The sequence below is a fragment of the Bubalus bubalis genome, chromosome 21, assembly GCF_019923935.1.
Source record: "Bubalus bubalis isolate 160015118507 breed Murrah chromosome 21, NDDB_SH_1, whole genome shotgun sequence".
Taxonomy (NCBI): domain Eukaryota; kingdom Metazoa; phylum Chordata; class Mammalia; order Artiodactyla; family Bovidae; genus Bubalus; species Bubalus bubalis.
This window is the reverse complement of record NC_059177.1, coordinates 35,942,512-35,964,727: the sequence shown is the minus strand read 5'-3', so window position 1 is coordinate 35,964,727 and position 22,216 is coordinate 35,942,512. Positions and strand designations below refer to the sequence as shown.

At 40.8% G+C, this 22,216-nt stretch overlaps 1 protein-coding gene across 16 annotated transcripts in view; it reads right to left on the bottom strand.

Moving 5' to 3' along the window:
- MAGI1 (membrane associated guanylate kinase, WW and PDZ domain containing 1) overlaps nucleotides 1-22,216 on the bottom strand; it is a 642,924-nt gene that overhangs the window by 30,875 nt on the left and 589,833 nt on the right. For 12 of the 16 annotated variants that reach the window (XM_006077265.4, XM_025272540.3, XM_006077266.4 and 9 more), the window contains 3 exons: nucleotides 16,325-16,356; nucleotides 5,638-5,854; nucleotides 1,953-2,036 (listed from right to left, as the gene is read on the bottom strand). In XM_006077265.4, coding sequence (XP_006077327.1) covers nucleotides 1,953-2,036; nucleotides 5,638-5,854; nucleotides 16,325-16,356 — 333 coding nt within the window. The remainder of the gene's footprint in view (nucleotides 1-1,952; nucleotides 2,037-5,637; nucleotides 5,855-16,324; nucleotides 16,357-22,216) is intronic. The other 4 variants (XM_006077261.4, XM_025272538.3, XM_006077262.4 and 1 more) reach the window with 1 other exon arrangement.

The window sequence follows — 22,216 nt, the reverse complement described above, 5'->3', positions numbered from 1 at the left end:
TACTTTCAAAATGCAGTAATAGTTCAGGGTTTTGAAATGGAAATCTCATTTTTTGTTTAAAGAAAAGTAATTTCCATAAGACCATGCTTACTGTACATGAGACTCACCATTATGACTTAACTAAGGTAATAAAAAAGGGTTATTCCTATTTAATTCTTACTTAATATTTTAGTGTATTTGTAGTATGTTTTATAGTCTATAAGATGACCAATCTTTTATTTAAAGAGAAAAAAAATAATTTAGTGGCTGTGAATCCTTAGAGATTTTCAAATACTGCTCTGCAGAATTTCTGGTTTCTTTAATTCCTTGGCTTTGGGGCTAAAGGAGTGTGTAGATACTAAGAATTTAGTTTCCACCTTCTCTGATTTTGTACAATGGCAATGGGAAGAAGAAGGTGGTTGTTCAGATTTTAAGCAGGTGACAGATGTCCCATTTTGGGGACTCACCCATAAGCTTAAAATGTACAATGAATGAATATGCCAAGAGAAAAGAAACTAAATGAACAGGTAAATCCAAGTCAGAGGAGCCTGAATCCAATATTTGTGCTTGAGCTACCTTAATGCTGTGCTTTCAATGAATCTTCTTATCCAACGCATTTCATTATAATTGCCGGGGCTAAGCTGTAAGACGCCATGGTACATGGAGTTAAGCTACATCACAGTACTCCCAGAAACACAATTTGAGAATGATATTTTCTTGAGCGTGCTAAGGTAACAATATTTTCTTTCTGTTTGAGTAGCTGGCTAAAGGGTATTTGCTGTAATAGCCTCATTGAAACAACAAATTAAATCGACTTGAGTCTCCGTCTTAGGTTCACTCAAGCAGGAGAATCATTACCAAAATAGACCATGGGTGCTTTCCAGCCAACACAAGGTTCTTGGCAGAGTCTGCCTGAAAATAGCTGAACTTTTCTGTGAACAAGCAAAGACCTTTGCAGAGACCTCCAGCCCAGACCAATTTTTATTTTTATCACAGCATCATGTAACACCAGAACGCTTGCCCATTCTATAGTGACACCAAATGTACCAACAGACTTAGGCTTATCAAACAGTTTAGCCCATTGGGGAAAAAAAAATTCTTCTCAGAAATAAGCAAATGGCAAATTTACTTAAAGAGCTTCCGATTGAAAATGAAGATGCCCAATGACAGATCCCAAGGGTGCAGAAGATGCAAACAATGAACTTTCAGGAAAACACACACAAACACAGATAAGTTACAAAGAAAGTCTTTTGGCCCTTGAACTTGAGCATTTTGACAATTATATTCTTCCACCAACCAAATACCATGTACCAAATATAGAACTTTGGCGATCAATCAGTACTGAAACACATTACAGAATTATTTTATCTTCTCTGTCCTCTGCTGCCACTTATTCCCAATGGCATTACAGTTTCTAAACTACTCCCCCAAAATGTTTTTTTTGTTCTCTTCTTCATTTCAGGAAGATTTTATTAGAATTAAGTTTTTAGGAGATAGCAGGGTAGAACCAAATTTCTGATATTACTATCGCCTTTTTATTTTTCCCAGTCTAAATCAAGAAGAGCTAAGAAAATCTCATCCAGCTCTCTTTACTTCTAAGCACTGGCACAGGGGACAGGAAGAGTAGCTCGTTTCCTTTGTAATTCCATCAACAACCCAACAGAGCAGTCAAAAGACTTCCTTTGATAATTAGAGACAATGCGATCACCAGGTTTGCAGAGAACCCTCCTGGTGTCTCCATTACTACAGACACACAACATATTTGCAGACTTGGTTACAACATGCCTATCACTTTTTTACTTCACCTTGTCTTTGATCTAGGCTTGGTCAACAAGAAAGTCCCAAACACTTCTGTTCCTGGCATCCCTCTTTCTTCCCTCCTTTTTCTGAGTTTCTTCCCACCCCCAGACCAATGGGAACATCAAACAGGATGAATAATAATACAGAAATGAAAGTTTTCAGCGGATCCTTACTCTGACATTCTCCAAAATTCGTGGAATTGATTTCTCTCTCTCTTTCACCCTTGCTCAATCCCGATGCAGGCGAAGGTGACATAGCTGGAATATTAATGTCACAATTTTGCAAAGCTTAATGTATGTGCTTTCTCTTACTTCATTTTAATTTAGTTTTGATTGATAAGGAATGTGCAGTTAAGCTTTCACAGTAAAGGTCAAGGCTGCTGTGGATTTTAAAAGACTATAGTTTGAGTCTTTTCTTTTTCATGGTACTTTTCTCGTCAAAAAGCTAGAATTTACAACAGTACCATTGAGAGTTTCATTGAACCAGCATTACCATCTTAAGGCTCTTCCTATTTAATTATACTCTCAAGTACCCGTTCTCATACGACCTTGTTTGAATCATGTCATGAACCTGAGATTTATCTAAACCACTTATTTCCTTTTGAGAAAAATGTAAGCATGCTTTTGTCATTTAAAATAGTATCAAGTTTCTGATGGGATTAATTCTTTGACTAATACCTGTTCAGATGTATTCTTGGCAGTTCAACCAAAATACTATGTTCTTTAGTGACACAAGTCATCAGATCTGGCCAAGAGTTGAACAAATACACAAGTAAGAACTGCCACAATAGCTCTTAAAATCTGGAGCTTCCAAGCTTCTTAAACCATGAAAAAGGAGCTGTACACCAATTCGAGATCAGTAAGCATGTCTCTCAAGGGACAGGTGTAAGCCGGTTAATATGACAGCTTTGTCATTTTTTTCTTTCCCAACTCTCTTGCGAACAGGTAAAGTTTCAAGTGAAAGCTTTAGATTTTCTTTTGTAGTAAACACTAGTGGATACCAGCTGCTCTTCCTGAACATTTACAAATAACTGACTTCATCAATGTCATTTTTTAAAGATATGCACAACTGCCATGTAATTTAGAAAAAATACAAAACAGTCAATGTGACTTTTAAGGGACTTCCATGCTTGTTTTTAACTGAACATTTACGTTTATCAAAGGGATTTATTAACACATCTGTAATTCAGATTGATTCATCTGGACACTGCTGTTTTGACAGATGGCCATATAAAGAATGTGGTATTCACGGCATTCATACCATGTGAAGGAACTGGATCAGAGACTTGGTTAAGAATCTTCACAGCACCCTTCACAATAAAATGAAATATAAGGAAAATATATTTTCCCCTCAAAAGGGGGATAAATTAAGGGTACAATGAAAGTGCTCCCGTTGACTTTAATTTTCTTGGTTTTCCTTCAGTACTTTGCCTTGCAGGGAGGGGCAGGGAATCACACTTAATGCGGCTACATGTTGTAATTTTTCTTTTTTTCAAAAAAGCAGATTAAAAAACAGCCTGTGGGAATGGCAGAAACTGATCTGGAATAAAGCAAAATACTGATTAAAAGACAAGACTAATGTAGGTTCATTCAATAGATATTGTGAAGAAAAAAAAAAATCTGTGATAGATACTGAATAACATGAAGAGAGAAATCTTATCATTATCCTCATTTAGTTGTGAGGAAGAAATCCGTGTGAATTTTAACATCAATTAGGTTCTACGATCACTCAATTATGGAGCCTCTAATCACCAAAAAAAAAACAAAACTGCTTCTCATTTGTGCTGCTAGATCCTATTCCTTAGATGTCCTAGAAAGTCAAGGCCTAAAGAGGCACTATTCCAAATGTTTTGGTCTGCTTCTCAATCTAGGTTTAGAGCAGCTGGCTGTGGCAGAATTAGTTTTTTTTTTTTTTTTCCTGGTGAAAACTTTTAAAAAAGTGAATACCAAAGTCTTGATATAATAGAAATACCACTTGATATAACAGAAATACCATTTCCATCAAGGTAAAAATGGCATCTGAGCTAGAGCCTCGTGTTCCTTGGGTGTGTTAGAATTGTCTGTCAATCCATGTAGCCCTCACCAGCACTTCAGAACACAATTTGTTTTACTGCAAGAAGATTCATACATGGGAAACTCAGTCATAAATGAGTACTAACTGAGAAAAGCAGGGACATGGTCAATAAAGCAGTATCTTCACATCAGCTGAAGTTGGGTCATTGATTGGAGGAGCCATGTGCTTGGAAATGTAAAGGGAATGTGAACATACTCCTCTTTGAAAAACTTTTCTTCAATGAAATCATTACAATCAATGAGAAGTCCCAGTGAGAACAGACGCCAGGTTCATGCTTAGCAATACTGCTTACAGGGGATCTCCAAACGGAACTTCATTTCTTCTGGCCTGAAGTCAGGCATACTCCAGGGGTCTTTCTAGTCCAGAGACTAAATAAATCCTTCTCAAATTATCGGGCTTTTGCCAGCATAGTGAAGCCTTAGCCAAAAGACTGTACTTAATTCCACATACTACTGTAGTGAGAAGGTAATGATGTCTCTCCCTTGGAGAGGAAAAGGAGACAGATGAACCTCTGGGTAACGTCTAACACTTGACCATCACCAAGACTGCAGACAGGCCTTGTGTCCCCTAAGTGCTGACTTTCACCCAGCAGTGTGGCCTGCTTTCAGACAGGTTGCTAGGTTCACTCCCCTGTCCGGTTTGGGTCACAGAGGAGCTGCTTCAGCCAGCCAGGGAATTGCTTCCTGGCCAAGTCCAAGTGGGTGGGCAGCGGGCTGTAGCACTTCCCATAGCCCCCATCACCTCTGTGTCTCGCCTCTCCAGAGGGCTGTATGGAGAGAACCCCAGCTGTGACTCCAAAGGACACTTATGCTGAGGGGAGTGGGGGCCACGAGGATGGACAGAGTGATTCCTTTCTCTATTCCAATTTTAATCAGACCCTTTAGCAGACCCTCATTAAACATGCTCTCCTATCCCTTGACAATCTAAAGTGCATGTACTTTATAGTTACTTTGTCCTGACCACACGTACGAAAAAATGTCAGTAAAATCAACAGCTAAAAAAAAAGGAGAAGGGGTGTCTATTTGCACGCCCTAAGATTAAAGCATTTTTAGGAACATGGATTTAGTAAGATAAATGAATATTATTTGTGGTGAACAGTCTTTGGAAATCATCTCATAATAAAAAGCAAAAAAAAAAAAAAGTCCAGGGACTATTCAGTTTATCAGAGCCAATAAGACAACAGTAGTTCATATTTATCAAAAAGGTGAAGCTGAAGGAATACACACAACTACAGTATAAACAATTAAAGCACAAATACCCACTGCTTTTTTTTTCCTTTTTGAAAGGAATGTTTAGAAAGATTAATAACAGTTTAAAACATTAAAAGTATTCTTAAAAACCAAGAGACCACTAAGAAAGCACTGAATTTCTTCTTATTACTCTTATAATCCACACCAATCGTATTTATGTTCTATTGTATATGAGAGCCCTTTCACTAGACAGGAGCTCGAAGGAGGCCACCGTCTCCACGCAGGGAAGCATTAATGAGGCAGTAGCTCTTATCTGCCACTTCTTCTAACAGAAAGCAAAAATAAAGCCATTTTCCCCCCAGGCCCTTCATCTGATGACCATCCATGACTACCCCACCCCGCCCAAACAGATGACGGAACAGAGCCTCCATGAATGTCCAGCAGATTCTATCACTGCTCTGAGATGCTGTCACCTTTCACCTGGATTCACCTCTCTCCTGTTCACACACTGACAATCTATTCTCAACAACCCTCAAGACAGAGTTGGAGCACCAAGATGGGGTCCAGGCAAGACAGGAGCCAGGGTGCTACTTACGTCGATTTTCATACATGCTCCTGGACTGGGCCCAGATTTTAAAAGGATCTGGTTTTTTCTGCCCAGAATTGTCGGTCTGATCTGGAGCCGGGGCCTCGGCGGGTGGGAGCTCGGGCAGCACCTGTGTGCTGTGGCTGGGGGAGGCAGTGTGCAGGCTTCGGTGGCTGGCGACACTATGCTGGGAACTATTCTGGCTGTCTTTTCTTTCCAGTGGTTGCTGAAAGGAAGCAAGTGAGAGGGGCAAGAAGAGAAGATTATTATTGGTTCCCCGAGTGGGTGTTTTCCATCAGCTTGCTTTTTGTTCACCACTTCTGTGCACACAGACATAAATTTATCAACAACATTTTGGCTTCCACCTTCGTCGGGCTCATGCTGAATGCAGATAAATCTCCAGGTGATTGACAGACAGATAGAGGGGTGGGCCAGATAGAAGGACATCATCACAAAACATACTGCTTTCAGGGCTGGAGCAGAAAACAAATCCAATTTTCATCACAGGTTCTCAGCTAAGACACCAGGCTTCTTTATTATGAGATGTATCTGTTTTAACATCTTCTTTTTTTCTAATTACAAAGAATTTTATTCAGGAGTTAAATCCTTCCATCTTAATACTTGCATAAACATTGTCATTTTAAAATCAAATATCTGACAGAAAATATCATGCATGGTTTAAATAGAAGGCTAAAATATCCAAGAAAGTAAATCAGGGTTAACAAGGTTCCTTCAGATCCTGCATTTTCCATCTTTCAATAATAAAACACCCAACCTCTAGTTAAGGGTTTACTATCAGTCTTTCTAGTCTGTAAGAAATAAGGATCAGATCTTTAAAAAAAAACAACCCATGCCTAGCATTATGTGTGCGCTTGTACTTACAACTATATAAATAACTACTATCTGAAGAGCTCTCATAATTCTTAGTGAATCAGTTTTGCAGGCATCACATTTCACCTCTGATCTCCTGATAACTACTGTTGGTTGAAAACCAAGATCCAACTTTATATACGGGTTGACCTCCAGGGCTAAGCCTTCTTAGATGTGCACTGACTTGTCCAAACTCCAAGCAGTAGTCAAAGGCACAGAGTTTCACTAGAATTTCGGTTAGAATAAGCAAGTTCCTGTTCCTTAAAATATGCTCAGCAAAAGACCCTTCCCATTTTACGAGATGCTCTTTGCAGAAAGGACCCCTGAAGGGAGAGCAAAATCTAGTGGGAGGAAAAATACTGGATGGGAAATAAAATAATTTCTGCTCTTATTTTCTCCAATGAAAGATGTGGTAAGCCCAGGTGGGTGTTGTCCTCATTCAAAAGAAAAATCCTGGAGTCCTGTCTCTTGCAGCACACTGACACTACAGTTACCCTAAAAGGGCACCTCCAGCTTGTGTTATAGATTCTGTGTGGCCTATCAAGTAGCTTATAAGATCTCTGACCTAGACATTCCAGTTCTCTAATGTTCTTTATAGTATCAAACTCTTGCCCTTGGCCTCACAATCAGTCCTATCACATCATTCTTCCTTGCTCTCTCCCCAGGTAGCCTCCAACTTTTATTCCCATCTCAATGGAAATTTCCAAGGTCCCTCTCATTTACTTCTTAGGTCCCTCTACTCCTTCCCTTTCCAGTCCTTGCTTTGAGATAAACATCAAAGTAAGGTCAAGGAGGACAAAAACTTAATTTTCCCTTGAGTGTTCCAGATTACAGATCTGAATATAGGTTTTAGCAAGGATTCCAAGTTGAGGAAAATGGGGCATGTATTTCATGAAGGTAAAACACATGCTTTAAAATTATACTCGGTGTGGCCTGTGGGAGAAACTTGAGGAACGTATTCTAAACTAGCAAAGAAGTCTTGGTAACCAATGGTATGAGAGGCTTAATTCACTCAGACGCAAGGGAAAAGCTGATGAAGAGGTGAGGAAAACGCTGGCAAGGACAACCGTCACCATTACCCCACATCACCACGTTCCCTTTTGAGGACCAAGGGCTCAGCTCAAACCTGGATGGTTCAGCTTTCCAAAGGCTTGGGACAGAACCTGGTTCTGCCAACTTCCAACAATGCCCCCCACCAAGGTGAATTCAGCTCTCAGGGCCAGGCATCCCCTTTCTATTTCCTGAGAAGGTCAATACTGCCTTCTTGCTTCCCCTAGAGACATGCTGAAGATGTTCAGAGTCAGAAAAATGTTAATGACGGATACAACTCCTATCCCCTTATACACATGTATGGGAATTTGTTTTTCTCTTCACTGCAGTCTTTACAAGGGTCTCCATTATAAACAAATATGTGCAGTGTCAGCCCATTTTGGGTGTGTAAACATCCCAGCATAAACAGAAAATATATTGGATTCGGGGGGAATTTTTCCCCCTCTTGTATTTTCCTGTACTGCCTACTTCTTACTTGCATAATGCACAGAGAATGTTTTTATAATCCAGACCAAATGTAAACCTGTTTTCATTTAGAAATGAACCTTAGTAAGGAGAATTAATGGGACTGTAACTTTTTACAATTTGGAAGCGTTTTGTTTCCGCCCTCCTAGAGAGGGGTGGGGGAGGGGGCTTCCCTGGTGGCTCAAATGGTAAAGATCTGCCTGTAATTCAGGAGATGGGGTTTGATCCCTAGGTTGGGAAGATCCCCTGGAGAAGGGCATGGCAACCCACTCCAGTATTCTTGCCTGGAGAATCCCCATGGTCAGAGGAACCTGATGGACTACAGTCCATAGTGTTGCAAAGAACTGGACACAACTAAGTGACTAACACGTGGAAGGGGAGGAAAATGATATTTTAAAAGTGAAAGCAACATGTATATTACCATATGTGAAAAAGACAACCAGTCCAAGTTCCATGCATGAAACAGGGCACTCAAAGCCGGTGCACTGGGACAACCCTGAGGGATAGGATGGGGAGGGAGGCAGGAGAGGGTTCAGGACAGGGGGCACATGTACACCCAGGGCTGATTCATGTCAATATATGGCAAAAACCACTACAATACCATAAAGTAGTCTCCAATTAAAATAATTTAAAATTATTTTAAATAAACTTAATTTTTTCAAAATTTTAAAAAATAAAATAGCTGAATTAATAAGTGAAAAACTTAAAATAAATAAATAAAAGTGAAAGCAAACAATTCAATAGATGAAGAACCTCTGGGTTTACCATGAGAGTTGCATCCCTCTCTTCAAATGCCCTCCCTTTCCCAGCTTTTCAAACAAGTAGCAAATGACAAATGTGGGTTCCGACCATTATCACTAAGTTCAGTTCACGGTTAAAGTCGGACTCAGACTCTGGAAGCTCTCACATCCTTTGTACAGAGGCTCCTCTTCACGAAGCCTCTGGGACCCTGTGAGGGCCACTGCAGGATTACCTGAGGGAAACCTCACACCCTTCTTCCGGCAGCCCTGTCCCACTGAAAGAGTCTGGACATTTCTCCAACAGAGAACACATGTGCTCTCACACACATGCCCACAAAGGCATGCACAGAGATTCTGTCCGTCACCTCAGGGGTTTCCAAGACCCTCTGATGGCTATCCCAGTGTAACAGATCTGACATGGAGGACCTGGAAATCTTGTGTTTAACTGAAGAGACAGCCTCACCATAACCAAAGAGTGTAAATGAAGTTTACTGGAAATGGCTTGGGCCATTTAAAAAATTTTATCACCTTTTCTCAACTTTCCCATAAAGGACACATTTAGGTCCAATTTATCACAAAATGACAGATATGATCCAGACTGAGTTTGCAAAACTGCCTCTCCATCAAACTGCACCTCTGCATCCCCTTTGAATCCCATCTAGACTTTGTTCCTAAATGTGGAAAAGCAAAGCAAAGCAGCATCCTGAGAATATGCTCTAAAAACTATGCCACCACTAACCTATCACTAATTGGAATATTCTAACCTACCCTCAGGGGCTAAACATATGAGCATCTGGAAGCTTTTTGGACTTTTCCCTGATAAGATTTAACCTTGCTTTATGTTTCTTCTCAAGTTCAATTATAAAAATGACTTAATTGGAAGATGCATTCTGTATTTAATATCTTGGCACCTAACCTTTCTGAAGCTATGTTCGGTGGGTATGGAGAAGTTCAAAATACACCTTTTTATTTTCTGAGAACATGTTAATTAGCTATGACATTGTCTTTGATTTGGTTAAGGTCCAGAACTGTCCAGGAGAAAAGCAATGTTTATATAGCACTCATATTCAAGTCATCTTGTATGCCTTTCAACAGTCCGGATTACCTCCCAGAAGACTTGGGGCATAAGAACAAATTCACTTCTGAACTTGTTATAACACAGGATCTGACTTGCATCACAAAGATGCAAAGATAGTATGACTATCTTTCACCTCATTTTTCTAGGTGAGAAACTGGCCCCCAAATAAGCATTAATAGTTAAAGATATACTTTCAAGGGCTTCCCAGGTGGCATCAGTGGTAAAGAACCTGCCTGTCATTGCAGAAAACATAAGAGACGTGGGCTGGATTCCCTGGGTCTGGAAGATCCCCTGGAGAAGGGCATGGCAATCCTCCCCATTATTCTTGCCAGGAGAACCCCATGGACAGAGGAGTCTGGTGGGCTACAGTCCATGTGGTTGCAAAGAATTGGACACGACTGAAGCTACTTGGCACCCACACACGCATACACTTTCAAGTCTGCTGAAGTAGTTCTGTGCATGCTAAGAACATGGATGGTGCAAACACCCAGAACATCAATGACAGAACACCCAGAACAGCCCCTCTTGAGTAAATACCTGCCATACATTTATTCCCTCATCCAATAAATATATACTGACTGCCTGCTGTGAGCCAGATTCTGAAAGATATAATGTATAAGTAAGAAAGAGATATTATCTGAGAAGTTATACCTATGTATCCAGGGGAGGTACGTGTGTGTGTGTGTACATGTGCATGTAGATGGATAGTAATCAAATAACACAGACTGATGACAACATACTGCAACATCCTTTAGGCAAATAGTAAGGGGTGGCTTCTGGAAGAATATTCCATTGCTGAAAGCAGCATGTGCTAAGTCTGCAAAGCAAAATGGAGCCTAAACTGTTAGAAGAACTGAGAGATGGCTATGGAGGCATGCTGGGGTTGGGGGGCAGGGGGGGGTGCAGAGGTGGCCTGAGATGAACTTGGAGACCAAATCATGCAAGGGCCTTGTGGGCTACTCTAAGGAGTCTGGGTTCACTCTCAGTTCTGTGGAGGAAGACTCCATTAACAAATTAAAGCAGGGATGTGCCAAGAGCCAGCTTATTTCCACAAAGTTTGGTCTGGCTACTACCTGGAGAATATGTGGGTGGGCATGGGAGTAAAAGCAGAGCACCAGTCAGGAGGCTACTGTACAGAACAGGTGAAGGACTGAGGGTGGTTTACACCAGGGGAAAAGCAGCGACAAAGGGGAGGGACAAGTAAAGTCAAAAGACATTTTGATGCCAGATTGACAAGCATTGCTGAAAGCTTGAAAGGAGAAGACGAGGAGGAGGAGCAGAGGGGAGGAGGAATGGTTAGGTAGAGGAAAAGGAGATCCTAGAGACATGGATATCTACCTTTAGGTCTCCAGCTTAAACAAACGATTGGAAAGGAGTACCACATATTGAGCTGAATATCTCCAACACAAGCTGTTATCACTACGTGGACATTTTTGGAGCAAGATTTTTTATTTCTGAGTATCACATCAGGGCCAACTAGGAAGAAAGAAATGGGTTCAATTTTGAAAACTCCTTGGAAGTCCTTGGCCACACACTAGCCTTGAACTTGTGTTATAAGACCTTTGAAAATAACACTGATCCAATCCCCCTAAAACAAATGATTTCCTTATTACTGACAGGCCAGGGAAATTGGAAAGATGCAATGGATTTTACAAATGGGAATGGGGGAAAAAGTCAGCTCATTAGTATTTCACAGAATGATTTCAAAGTGGAGGTACTTATAAAGTGAGCTGAAAATATTTGCTCGGAAGAACAAACTAATACAGACAGCACTTAGGTGCTTAAATGATGAAAAGAATTCATGTGGCTTAAAAATGACAAATTGATCCATTTTTAAAGCAAAATTATTTACAGTTCATGTATCTGCCAAGACTGAAGGCCACTGCAGTGATTTACAGGGACAACAGGAAAAACTCCAAGTGCTGATGAGGTATTAGGCCAATGTCATTAAAGGTTGCTCCAAAATCAGTCTCAAATACAAGCCAAAGCAGAGGACGGTCCTTTTTTCTCTTTCTTTTATCATTTATGGGTCTAAGTCAAATGATTTTTTTCCAAAAAGCAAGAAAGAGGAAGGAGTTAATGGAGAAGAAAAGGGAAGTATTGATTAATATGAAAATGAATTACGCATGTTTTAATGGAGTCAAATACAACAGCAAAGTCTATTTTGTAGGGCTCCAAAGGGCTGAGGGTATGAGCTGCTGTGAGCAATGAGAGGCAAGAAGACTTACATAAGCAACCCTAGGCCTTCTACCATCTACTTCTCCCACTGCTTTTCCTTGCAGCTTGGACTTAAGTGGGCTGTATCATTGTCCTGGTTCTGGGTCAAGTGGCATTTGGGGCACTAAGGCAACGGAGAATTTGAGAAAGAGGCAGCATTCAGGAGGATTCAGGCTGGGCTACTTAACTGTGTACATTGCCTAACATCTCTCTCTTGTATTTTTTAATGACTAGCTGTCAACTATGTCTTTGGCAGTCCTTCCAGGAGTAAGGGACAGAGAACAATGGAACAGAAACCTGTTGTTGTTGCTACTTTCATCCTGTGTGTTCGCTGAAGATACTTCTTTGCCCATCATTTGGCATCCTTTAGGAAAACTTTGGAGAAGGCAATGGCACCCCACTCCAGTACTCTTGCCTGGAAAATCCCATGGACGGAGGAGCCTGATAGGCTGCAGTCCATGGGGTCGTGAAGAGTCGGATACGACTGCGTGACTTCACTTTCACTTTTCACTTTCATGCATTGGAGAAGGAAATGGCAACCCACTCCAGTGTTCTTGCCTAGAGAATCCCAGGGACAGGGGAGCCTGGTGGGCTGCTGTCTATGGGGTCGCACAGAGTCGGACACGACTGAAGCGACTTCGCAACAGCAGTAGCAGGAAAACTTTGTGTGAGAACTTTTTTTCAAAACTAGGAAAATACTGTCTCTTTAGTGAACACATTATGCTTTTTTTTTTTTTATTTGAAAATAAAAGATAAGTAAATAATGTGGTTACCTACATTGCGTAGGCTGCTGGGGAACTCAGAAGAATTTCATAGCCCCATCACAGCATCTAACTCAATTTTTTAAATGGCTTTTTATGGCTTTGGATGACTACTTCACTAAGGTTATTATCATTAAGCACTCAATGACTTTTATTATGTGTATACTTGTTCAATGTTATATTTCTGCTTTGCTCCCTTTTAAAAATACATGCTCATCAGACTTTAGGCCTCATGAGGACGGTGAGTATACATTTGTCGTCTTATCTCTCCCCAGTTGTACGAGGGCTTGAATGTTTTCTGTTTTAGTTCCTGGGTCTGGGTCTGGCTCATAGGAAATACCCAATAAATATCCATTGATGGAACAAATGCATAAGAATTTTTAGTGATCTGTGACAGGGCATCCTTTTTTTGAAAGGAGCAATCAATAAATCATTTGTAGGCTCCAAGAAGGCACCATCTTATTTATTACATCATTTCCAGTGGCTCACACCAAACCTGACACTTAGTAGTTTTTCAACACCAGCTTGCTGAATGGATGGATGAAAGGATGAGTAGATCAAAGAGAAATGTATGGATAGATGGGCAGATGAAAGAAGAGAGAAAAGAAAGCAACGGTTGGGAAATGAACTATCGAACAAACCCAGGTGAACACTGACTTCAAATTCAGAGTTTAGTGTGACACCGAGAGTTTTCAATTCTCACACACAAAATCCTTGTGTGCGATTTTGACAAAGAGTCTCTGTTAAACAAGTTTCCAGTCAAGATGATTAAATTGGGCCACCAAATGTTTCCCAGTGAGGACTAAAACCTGACAGCAAATATGTCTTATTTTTGTCTCTGCCATTTGGCAGAAAAATCCCTGATGCTATGGATGTCCAGGTATTAAATTAGAAAGATTTTATTAAGACACCACCATCGTCCCCCATGAGTATATAAACCATAAATTTAACATTTACACTAAATCTAGTAGGTGAAATTGCTGATTGAGAGTAAGTTACAGAGACTATCCAGGAGGGGAAATGAGATAAAAAAGAGAAGTCCTTCTGTTCTAAAAAAACCCCAACTACTTAATTATTGAAATTTTAGGGGAAAAAAAAGATATGAGGGCAAAGGAAGCTGTCAGTCACATGAGCAAGTCAACAATATCAGGAGCCTCTACGAATAAAGAACAGACACCATCCTCAGTTCAGACAGTGTATCTCAGAACTAATAGTAACTCTCAGCATATCATAACCCAGGCACAGACAGAGTACATTTCATTCTGCAGCCTAACTGTCTGTCACTATGGGAATGGAGTTCTGGAACCAGGACATTCAACTTCCCCCATGGATTCCCTCCCATCCTACCCAAAAAAATCTCATCGTCATCTGTCTCTCTGGCAGGACTTCATCAAAATTCATACTGGGAAAGGGGAACAGCTTTCAACCCACCTGTACAGAACTCCTACTGATCACAGATGTTAGCAAGGCTCTAACTGGCAACAGCAGACCTTGGCTGATAGCCCCCCCAGTTTTGTGCAGCAGCTGCCAGAGGGTGCCTGCAATGCTGTGAAAACCACCATCCCTGTCCTGGCAGAGAAACCAGGGAAGGACAAGCCCCAAGCTGGGGGCTGGCTCTTTTCTAACCCAGCAACACACCAGTCTCTTAGCTTGTGGTAATTAAGAGCCAGCAGACTGTGGGCAAAGCAGTTAAGAGAGGCTTTTTCCCTAGGAACGTAGCCTGAGTAATTGGTTTGCTGCTTGCTAATGACACGGCTTCCATAAAAATAAACGGTCATGGGGAATTCTTAACTGACTTGGTGAATGCGGGCCCCTATACCTGTTTGATACCCTTTAAGTTCAGCAGGAAATTCCACAATGTGTTGGGGGAAAAAAGATGCAAATGAATCTACAAAGATCCTTTTGCACAGCAAGTTTAAATGGAATGCAAAACAACACAGAACACCTTGCTACTGATGTCATCCTGCCTGTGCCAAACTGCTCTCTCCCCCAGTACGCTCCATGTCAAGACTCCATTTCATGTGGAGTGCATAAAGTAAGTCCATGCATCACGCAGCATGCCAGGGGGCGGGGTAGAAAAAAGGATGACTCCTGATAACTCAAGCTCATGTGACACCTCTCTCAGTTGTGCTTCTATTTTTTTCTGAAGGCTGAACAGGTTTCTGGACTATGACCCAGGGATGGGGAGACACATATGCATGCACATACACGCACACACGTGTGCACACACACACACAGAGGCTTTGGAATCTCCATAGTTCCAACACGGACACCTACCAGCCCTTCTCAGCTTGGACATTAACACAAAATGACAAGGGAGGCAGCCCCAAAGTCACATGTTCCCATCACCATAGCATCATGCCACTGGAATCACATCAATTATTGCAGGTTTTTCTCTTTGGAGAACTTAGGAGTAGGGCTTATGAATGCAGGAAGCCCCCTCTCTCATCTCCTGATAAACTTCTGCTTCTCGCTGCCAGTCTTGGAGACAGGTGGAAAAATTCAGCTGCAGCACATAAGCTGCAAAGTTTTTAAGGGTTCTCCGCTCCTGGATGGCAGAAGGTTGTCAATTTTCCCTCCCCCGCCCCCTAATATTCTAAGCCACAAGGAAGCACACCCCTATCTCTGTATCTTAGTGTTAAAGATTTGGGAAAAGTTCTTTCACCTGGATCAATTGCACAGGCACTGGAGTTCCAGATTTTGAGTTTTTAAGTAGCATTTTAATTTGTTGTCAGTGCCCTGGGAGCAGAAGCTCACCACCACCAAGCAGAACACTAGAGCCTCTAAGCTATTAGCTCACATGTCAACTAGGTAATGCATCTTCAGGGAAACCAGATTAGAAAGGACAGCATAACATTGATTTTTTTTTTAAAGAATCCTATACCTGCAGCATAATGCCGCTAAAGCTGGAAAAACAACAAAGGACATTTCCACAGAGGGGAAAATGTCTTATTCTCAGTGCTGGGGCATTTTGCATGTGAGCATGGGCATATACACAGGACAGAGTTATTCCTCCGTAAACCTACAGGCTTTACAATTTTTAAATAATTTATCATCCAGTGCATAAGAAAGCTTAGGGAGGGAATCCACCCATGTGAATGGCTGGAAACACCAGTTGAGAGCAATGCTATTCAGGAAGCAGGTGGAGGGTTTTTTTTTTTCCCTCCTCCCAAAAGAAACAATAGCATTTATATCAAGTTAAAACATCTAAGAGACTCATGCATTGGAATGAGAGTTGTGAAGCATTTATATAGAGAAGATTACTAACGTGCATTCTTTATCCAGGCTTCTGCACCCTGCCTACAAATCACTGGACAGTTAAAGACAAACCCAGATAATACCTTCTATACCAAACGGAGCTCCAGAACTTAATAAAATGAGCCTTGGTTCTTGTCTCCTCCACCCACTCTAAAACGCATTTAGTGAAGTCCAGCCAGATAGCGTCTCCTCCCACCACCAGCCTCCCACCCTCCACCCCCCAAAAAACCAGTACCAAGTAACTGACAAGTCCTTACCGACTTTGGGCTCTTCTTGGGAACTGGCAGTCCTGGAAAAAATGCAACAAGGAGGGAAGGGGTTGGGGGGAGGGGGGGAGAAATCATTAGCATATAAATGTTACCTTTTCCTTAAAGAACAATCCCCAGGTGTTTCATGGCAACCTAGCCATCTGCAGAGTTATGTCAGATTTCTCCCCAGCATCGGAGTTACCAGGCTGTTCATATCGAATCAAAGCAGAGGGAGGAGGAGAGCGAGAGGCAGGAGATCTATCTGCATTAGCTATGCTGACTTGTACTGCAGCAGCCTGGAGGCTGGGAAAAGAAATTCACAGACCTCAGCGGCCTGGGAAATTGAACACTTGGACAGAATCTCAAATGCTCTTCTGGATTAAGAGAGACTTAACTTACAATTAAGTCCAAGATATTTCCTTTCCACAGGATCCACTTGTCAGTTGATGAGGACCAATCAGGACAGAGGAAGGGGGTGTATATTTAGTTTCAGAGGAGTCCATGGTTAAAATTAAAAAAGAAATTTTTTTCTTAGTCTTTTTTTCCCCCCCTGCCTTTTAGGAGAGGAAATGCCTTCTTTATTTGGATGAGCTGAATACCAAAACAAAGACAGATCCTCTTTTGCCAGCACACACAGATCACAAACCTAAGCCAGTCTAGGAAACCCTCTGGATCATGGCACACCTCTCCACACGTCACTCGTGCAAGTAAACTCCTATTCAGTTTCCTAGGACCAGCCCCTCAAAAGCAGATGGTTAGGAAGTAAAAAGAGAAATTTCATGGTGCTGAGAGAAAAAGATAATAATGTAGAAAGAGAAAGGCAGAGGACAAAAGGTGCTCATGGATCCTAGCAGGCTCTTCCAAACCTCCCCTGTCTTTACTGGGAGAGGGAGAGCTGAAAGGGACTGTTGCTCTCACTTCTGGGAAACTCAGCAGCCATTAGGGGCAGACTTATGGGAAAGCTGTCACCAAGAAGAGTGTGGCCAAGGATGGCTGGAAAGGAAAAGCACAGCGTTTATTGGTGTTTAAAAAGTAATCATTTCTGCAAGCTGTCCTCTCTCTTTTTTTCTTTTTTTAATTTTTGGTTTGAGCCAAGGTTAGATTGCAAAACGCAGATTCCACCTGTGTTAGGCACAATACAGGTCCTGATGTATTGGGATCTGATGACTTTGCACTGGAAATGTCAACCTTTTTTGGAACACGATCCGTAGGTAGTGATGATTTCACCTCTACTTGGAAATGACTTGTCAAACCACGAGGCGTGCTAAGTCCAATGCAAGTAGCGGAAGGGGTGGGGGGGGCGGCGGAAGTGGGTGAGTAGGCGGAAGCCGTCCAGAGGAGCGCTGCTAATAGGGCCCTGCAAGAGGGCGTGGCGGGGCTGCTCGTCCCCATAGGCAGTGGGGCCACTCTTCTGGGATGGACTGTCATCTCACTGAAAGGAGGTCACCACGGTATGGCACAGTGGCTCTGGGACTTCAGAGCGCATATGGAGGACCTGGCAACTTCTTATCAAAGCAGAATCCCAGGGCCCACCGTCAGGGGCCCAGGAATCTGCAGAATGAAAATACATCCCAGGAGATTCTGACGCAGAAGGTCTGAGGACTCTTTTAAGGAAACTATGCCACCGTAGGACAAGGATTATCACTCGCTCAATTCTGGCAAATTTGCGTAGGCTACCTTCAGGCAGTTGCTTTACCGTCCTTCATTCCTCAGTTTAGGAAACGGAGAGACTAAAGACTCTTTGTGCCCGTTTGGGGTAATTTAATAGACAAAATATTTAAAAGCCTCAAACCTGGCACAGAGCAGGTGGGACCTCAAATGTCAACCCTTTTACCCTTCTTTGCTAATTTACACCATTCAGGAGGAAAAATAAATGGTTATGGTTATCTTACTCAGGAAAAATCATTTGCCTAGCATGTTAAAATGCAATATATATATACAATATATATTTATTTATAGAATATATTAATATTTATTATTCATAACAATTTATATATATAAAATGCAATATATATATATATTGCATTTTAACATGCTAGGGGAAATATTTTGCCTATGGATGAGAATAACTGTCTTGAGCAATTTAGATGTGTCATTTTTTTCTTAAAAATAATCTTTAGGTGCTTTGATTTGTTCATTAATGAGATTCCCTTAAGGAATTTTATCAAGTGATATTAGTTTTGGGTCACTGTGTACACATTAAAATGGTCTAATATTACATCTTTAAATATAGATTTTTCTCTAATTCAGACTGATCTTAGTGCATTGGAATAAACAATACTTCACTGGAGTGAGCTTTTGCTAGACCTGTCATTGCCCAGGATTCCAACAACCCTCTACAAAACTTTGTAAAGAATCTCCAACTAGTTAGGAGTCAGGGAAAACGACTTCAATTTACACTCTGCTTATCGGTTCTAAAACTCTGACCACCTCAAACCCTCAATCTCTTACAATTTTCATATATAAAATAAAGGGTACTTTGGATCCTCTATCAGTGAAATATTCGCACCCACATTCAAAGTTTTGCAGGTACATGCTGCTCACTGCAGCGTGACTAGTACAAAAAGAATCTGGAAATGACTGGAAGTTTTAGATAAACTCAGGGACAGCCAATCTATGAAGCAGAGGTTAAAAAGTACAAGCTTTCTCTATTAGTGACAGCATGAATGGTCTCCAAGCTATAATGCTGAATGAGAACAGCATGAAGCTGAAGGGAAGGCACAAGAGATGGGTATTACACAGATTCAGACACATCCATGCTCTTGACTGTCACACACAAATATTGGCAAGTGAAGTATTTCCAGTGGGGAAATAAGGGGCAGGGAGTGGATGGACTATTTTAAGCAGGCTTCAGCCTTAATCTAGAATTCTTTCCACAACAACATATTCACATCTTGTTGAGGCAATAAACTAAACATTAATTAATGGCCCTTCCATTAACTGTACAAAATCAACCAGTCTAAAGCATATTGTGGTAACCAGTTAGTCTGTTTGCTCTGAAGAAGCAGTCCATGGACCCTTCTAAAAAATCCCAGGCTCAAGTGACCCAGCAAGTTGTTTTACAAATAAAGTTCTTTAATTTAAAGAGGGATTTGCTCTTCTGTGCTGGCTAGTTGCCAAAACTCTTCTTTTTAAAAAAGCCACACCATTGACAGGAGCCAAATGTGCCCACAAAACAGTATTTAAAAAGTCAAAAATCAAGAGACTACATTTGACTGCTAAAAAAAGAAGAAATCAAAGATTTGTTTTAGGTCCACATCATCATTAAACCTTAAAATCTAATGAATATGAATGTTGGAACCAAGCTCCTGATGACAATTTATAATTTATTTCAACCAAAGCTATTCAGATGGGCTGAAAATAGCTGTGAAGACCTAATGGAAAGCACTAAAAGAGATCCCTTTTTGGCAGAATTTTCCAAGACTGGGAAATCCTGCTAAGTGGCTCTGGTTTAGCTGGAGGTAACTGCAGGCCATCCTACCTTGGATGGGCCACAGAAAGCAGAACCATCCCATACCAACAGCATGTCAGTAGTTTTCCTTAGGACAAAGATAAACTTTGTGTTCCCAGGGGAAGCAGGAAGCCCATCTTGTAGAAATCATGTCACATACTACATAGGAGGCATATGGGCAGAAAGAGCACCTGTTTTAATGGGCTCATCTGCTCCCTTCAGGGAAAGGAAGGGGGATTTTGAGAAGAGGCAGAAGAAAAAATCTATGGACAGCACCATCTGCTCTTAGAGCCTGGAACTTCAAAGGGATCCCAGAAAATTTCACGGGGAAGTGTACCTTCAAAGTGTAACTCTGGGTGTGATCTACAGAAGTGAGAAAACCTGGGGGCCTGAATTTCTAAAGTTTCCAATGAACAAGGTGTCCCTCTGGAGAAAACAAATGGCAAATGATCTGCTAGTGACTGATATATGACCAATTAACATGAGGAGGAGGAGGAATCTCTTTCCTTTAGCTATCAAGGCCATAAACTATGCTACTGAACATGTTCTCATACAACTAAACGGCAAGTGTTATTCTTGGTGAAATTTTAAAATGGTTGTACATGAAAGTTTACATGAAAAAAGTAAAAATATAACAGAATACAAAGCATTTGGGAATAAAGCACAGAAATTTATACACTAAAATCATGTGTTCTTGAGCCAATGATATCGTGGATGGCTTTATTACCTATTTTAGAATCTTCCACAACAAGAAAAGCTTTATTTACTTATGAACATATACATACCCACAGATCCCACAATAAGGTCTATATTGCCTCTTTAAGTAAGATAAATGCAGCAAATTTCAGAACATTTTATTGCATTTTTAAATCTCTAGAGCCACTACTGACTTCTACTGACTTCTTCTCCAAGAGTTGCTTACTTTTTCCCCAAATGAATATATACACATTGAGTTTCTTTAAACATCCTGTTGAGATTAAGACTTGTGTTTGTCCTACAGACTAGATGGAAATAGGGAAGACACTGGATAGCTCAGCTGGGTATCAGGCAAGCCAAAGAGAAGTCAATCTCTTTCCCATTTTGTCACCAAGATAAATAAAACCTGAGATGCTGGGAAAGAGATTGGACTTCCCTGGACCTAATTTCCTCTAGGTTGAAAGGAAGTGAGAATGTCTACCAACCTTACTCTCTGAAAGAACCAAGAAAAATTGCAAAAAGGGTATGGAAGGGGGGAATGCTAAAGTCATTGTCAAAAGCAAAGTGGATCTTCAAATAAGAAAAATGTACTGTGTCATCAATTTCCTTTTTTTTCACTGTGATAGTCATTCCCCTTTTCACCTAGTCTCTAGATTTGAGAATTTTAATGGAAACATTTGGTTTCTGCCTCAGTATTCTAACATATACTATGTCACTAATTTACATCATCAAACACAAGGGATTCCTTAGAAGTGTGCAGAGCAAAATGATGCATTTACCACTGCTGAATATGGTAATGCCATGTGTAAGGAGCAAGGAACTTATATATATTCAGAAAGAGAGAGGTAGCTCACAGAAAAGCCACAGAAAGAAGACTAAGAACTTGGTCAGAGGCTAGTCTTAGATAGAATTCAAAGAGAATAAGACTACTTTTGAGCACATTTTCATTTCAGACCCTACAAGTTTTCTTTCTTATTCTAAGACTTACCAATGCATAATGCTAAATGCAGGATTCAAAGATTACAACTGACTTTAACTCAGTAAACTTATCATTAGGATTTGTATTAAGGGAACACAAGAGTCTCACACAGATATACATAGAAAAGATGTTCCACACAGTGTTATTTAAAGAAGGCAGAAATGGAAACAATTTGAACTTCCAAGAACCGAGGAATGAGCAAGCATATTGTTATATCAACAAGATGGAAAATTATGAATTTATTAAAAACAAATGGATTGTAAAAGTGAAGACTATCGAGCAACATGGGACAAGACATGAAAAGCAGATTAAAACCTGCCAGACAATATAAATTCGTTTTTAAAAAATGTTATATCACACACATACATCACACACCCAAAGACTACAGAAAGATGTATTAAAATATCCTTCCAGACTGCTAGGATGAATATGTGATTCATCTTATTTTTGGTGTTTTCCAATAATTTACATACACTACAACTAGAATCATAAAGAGTTGATTTTTATTGAACATTTAGCCACACTGAATGCACGTGGACAGTGGGATATACCTACTGGCTCTAGTGCACTGCTAGATTAAAAAATAACTGGAGTTTGTTTTTGCTCTCTCTTGATTCGATGATGCCATTTCTACTCAAGTGTCTGTACTGCTAAATTATGGGCCATGGCCTCGATTGAAAATGGGATGCAAAGCTGTTAGAGCCTTTCTGAAGCAAAGCTGCAGAGAAGCACACAGTTTTGCATACAAATTCAAAGAGCGTCTGAAACCTTGACC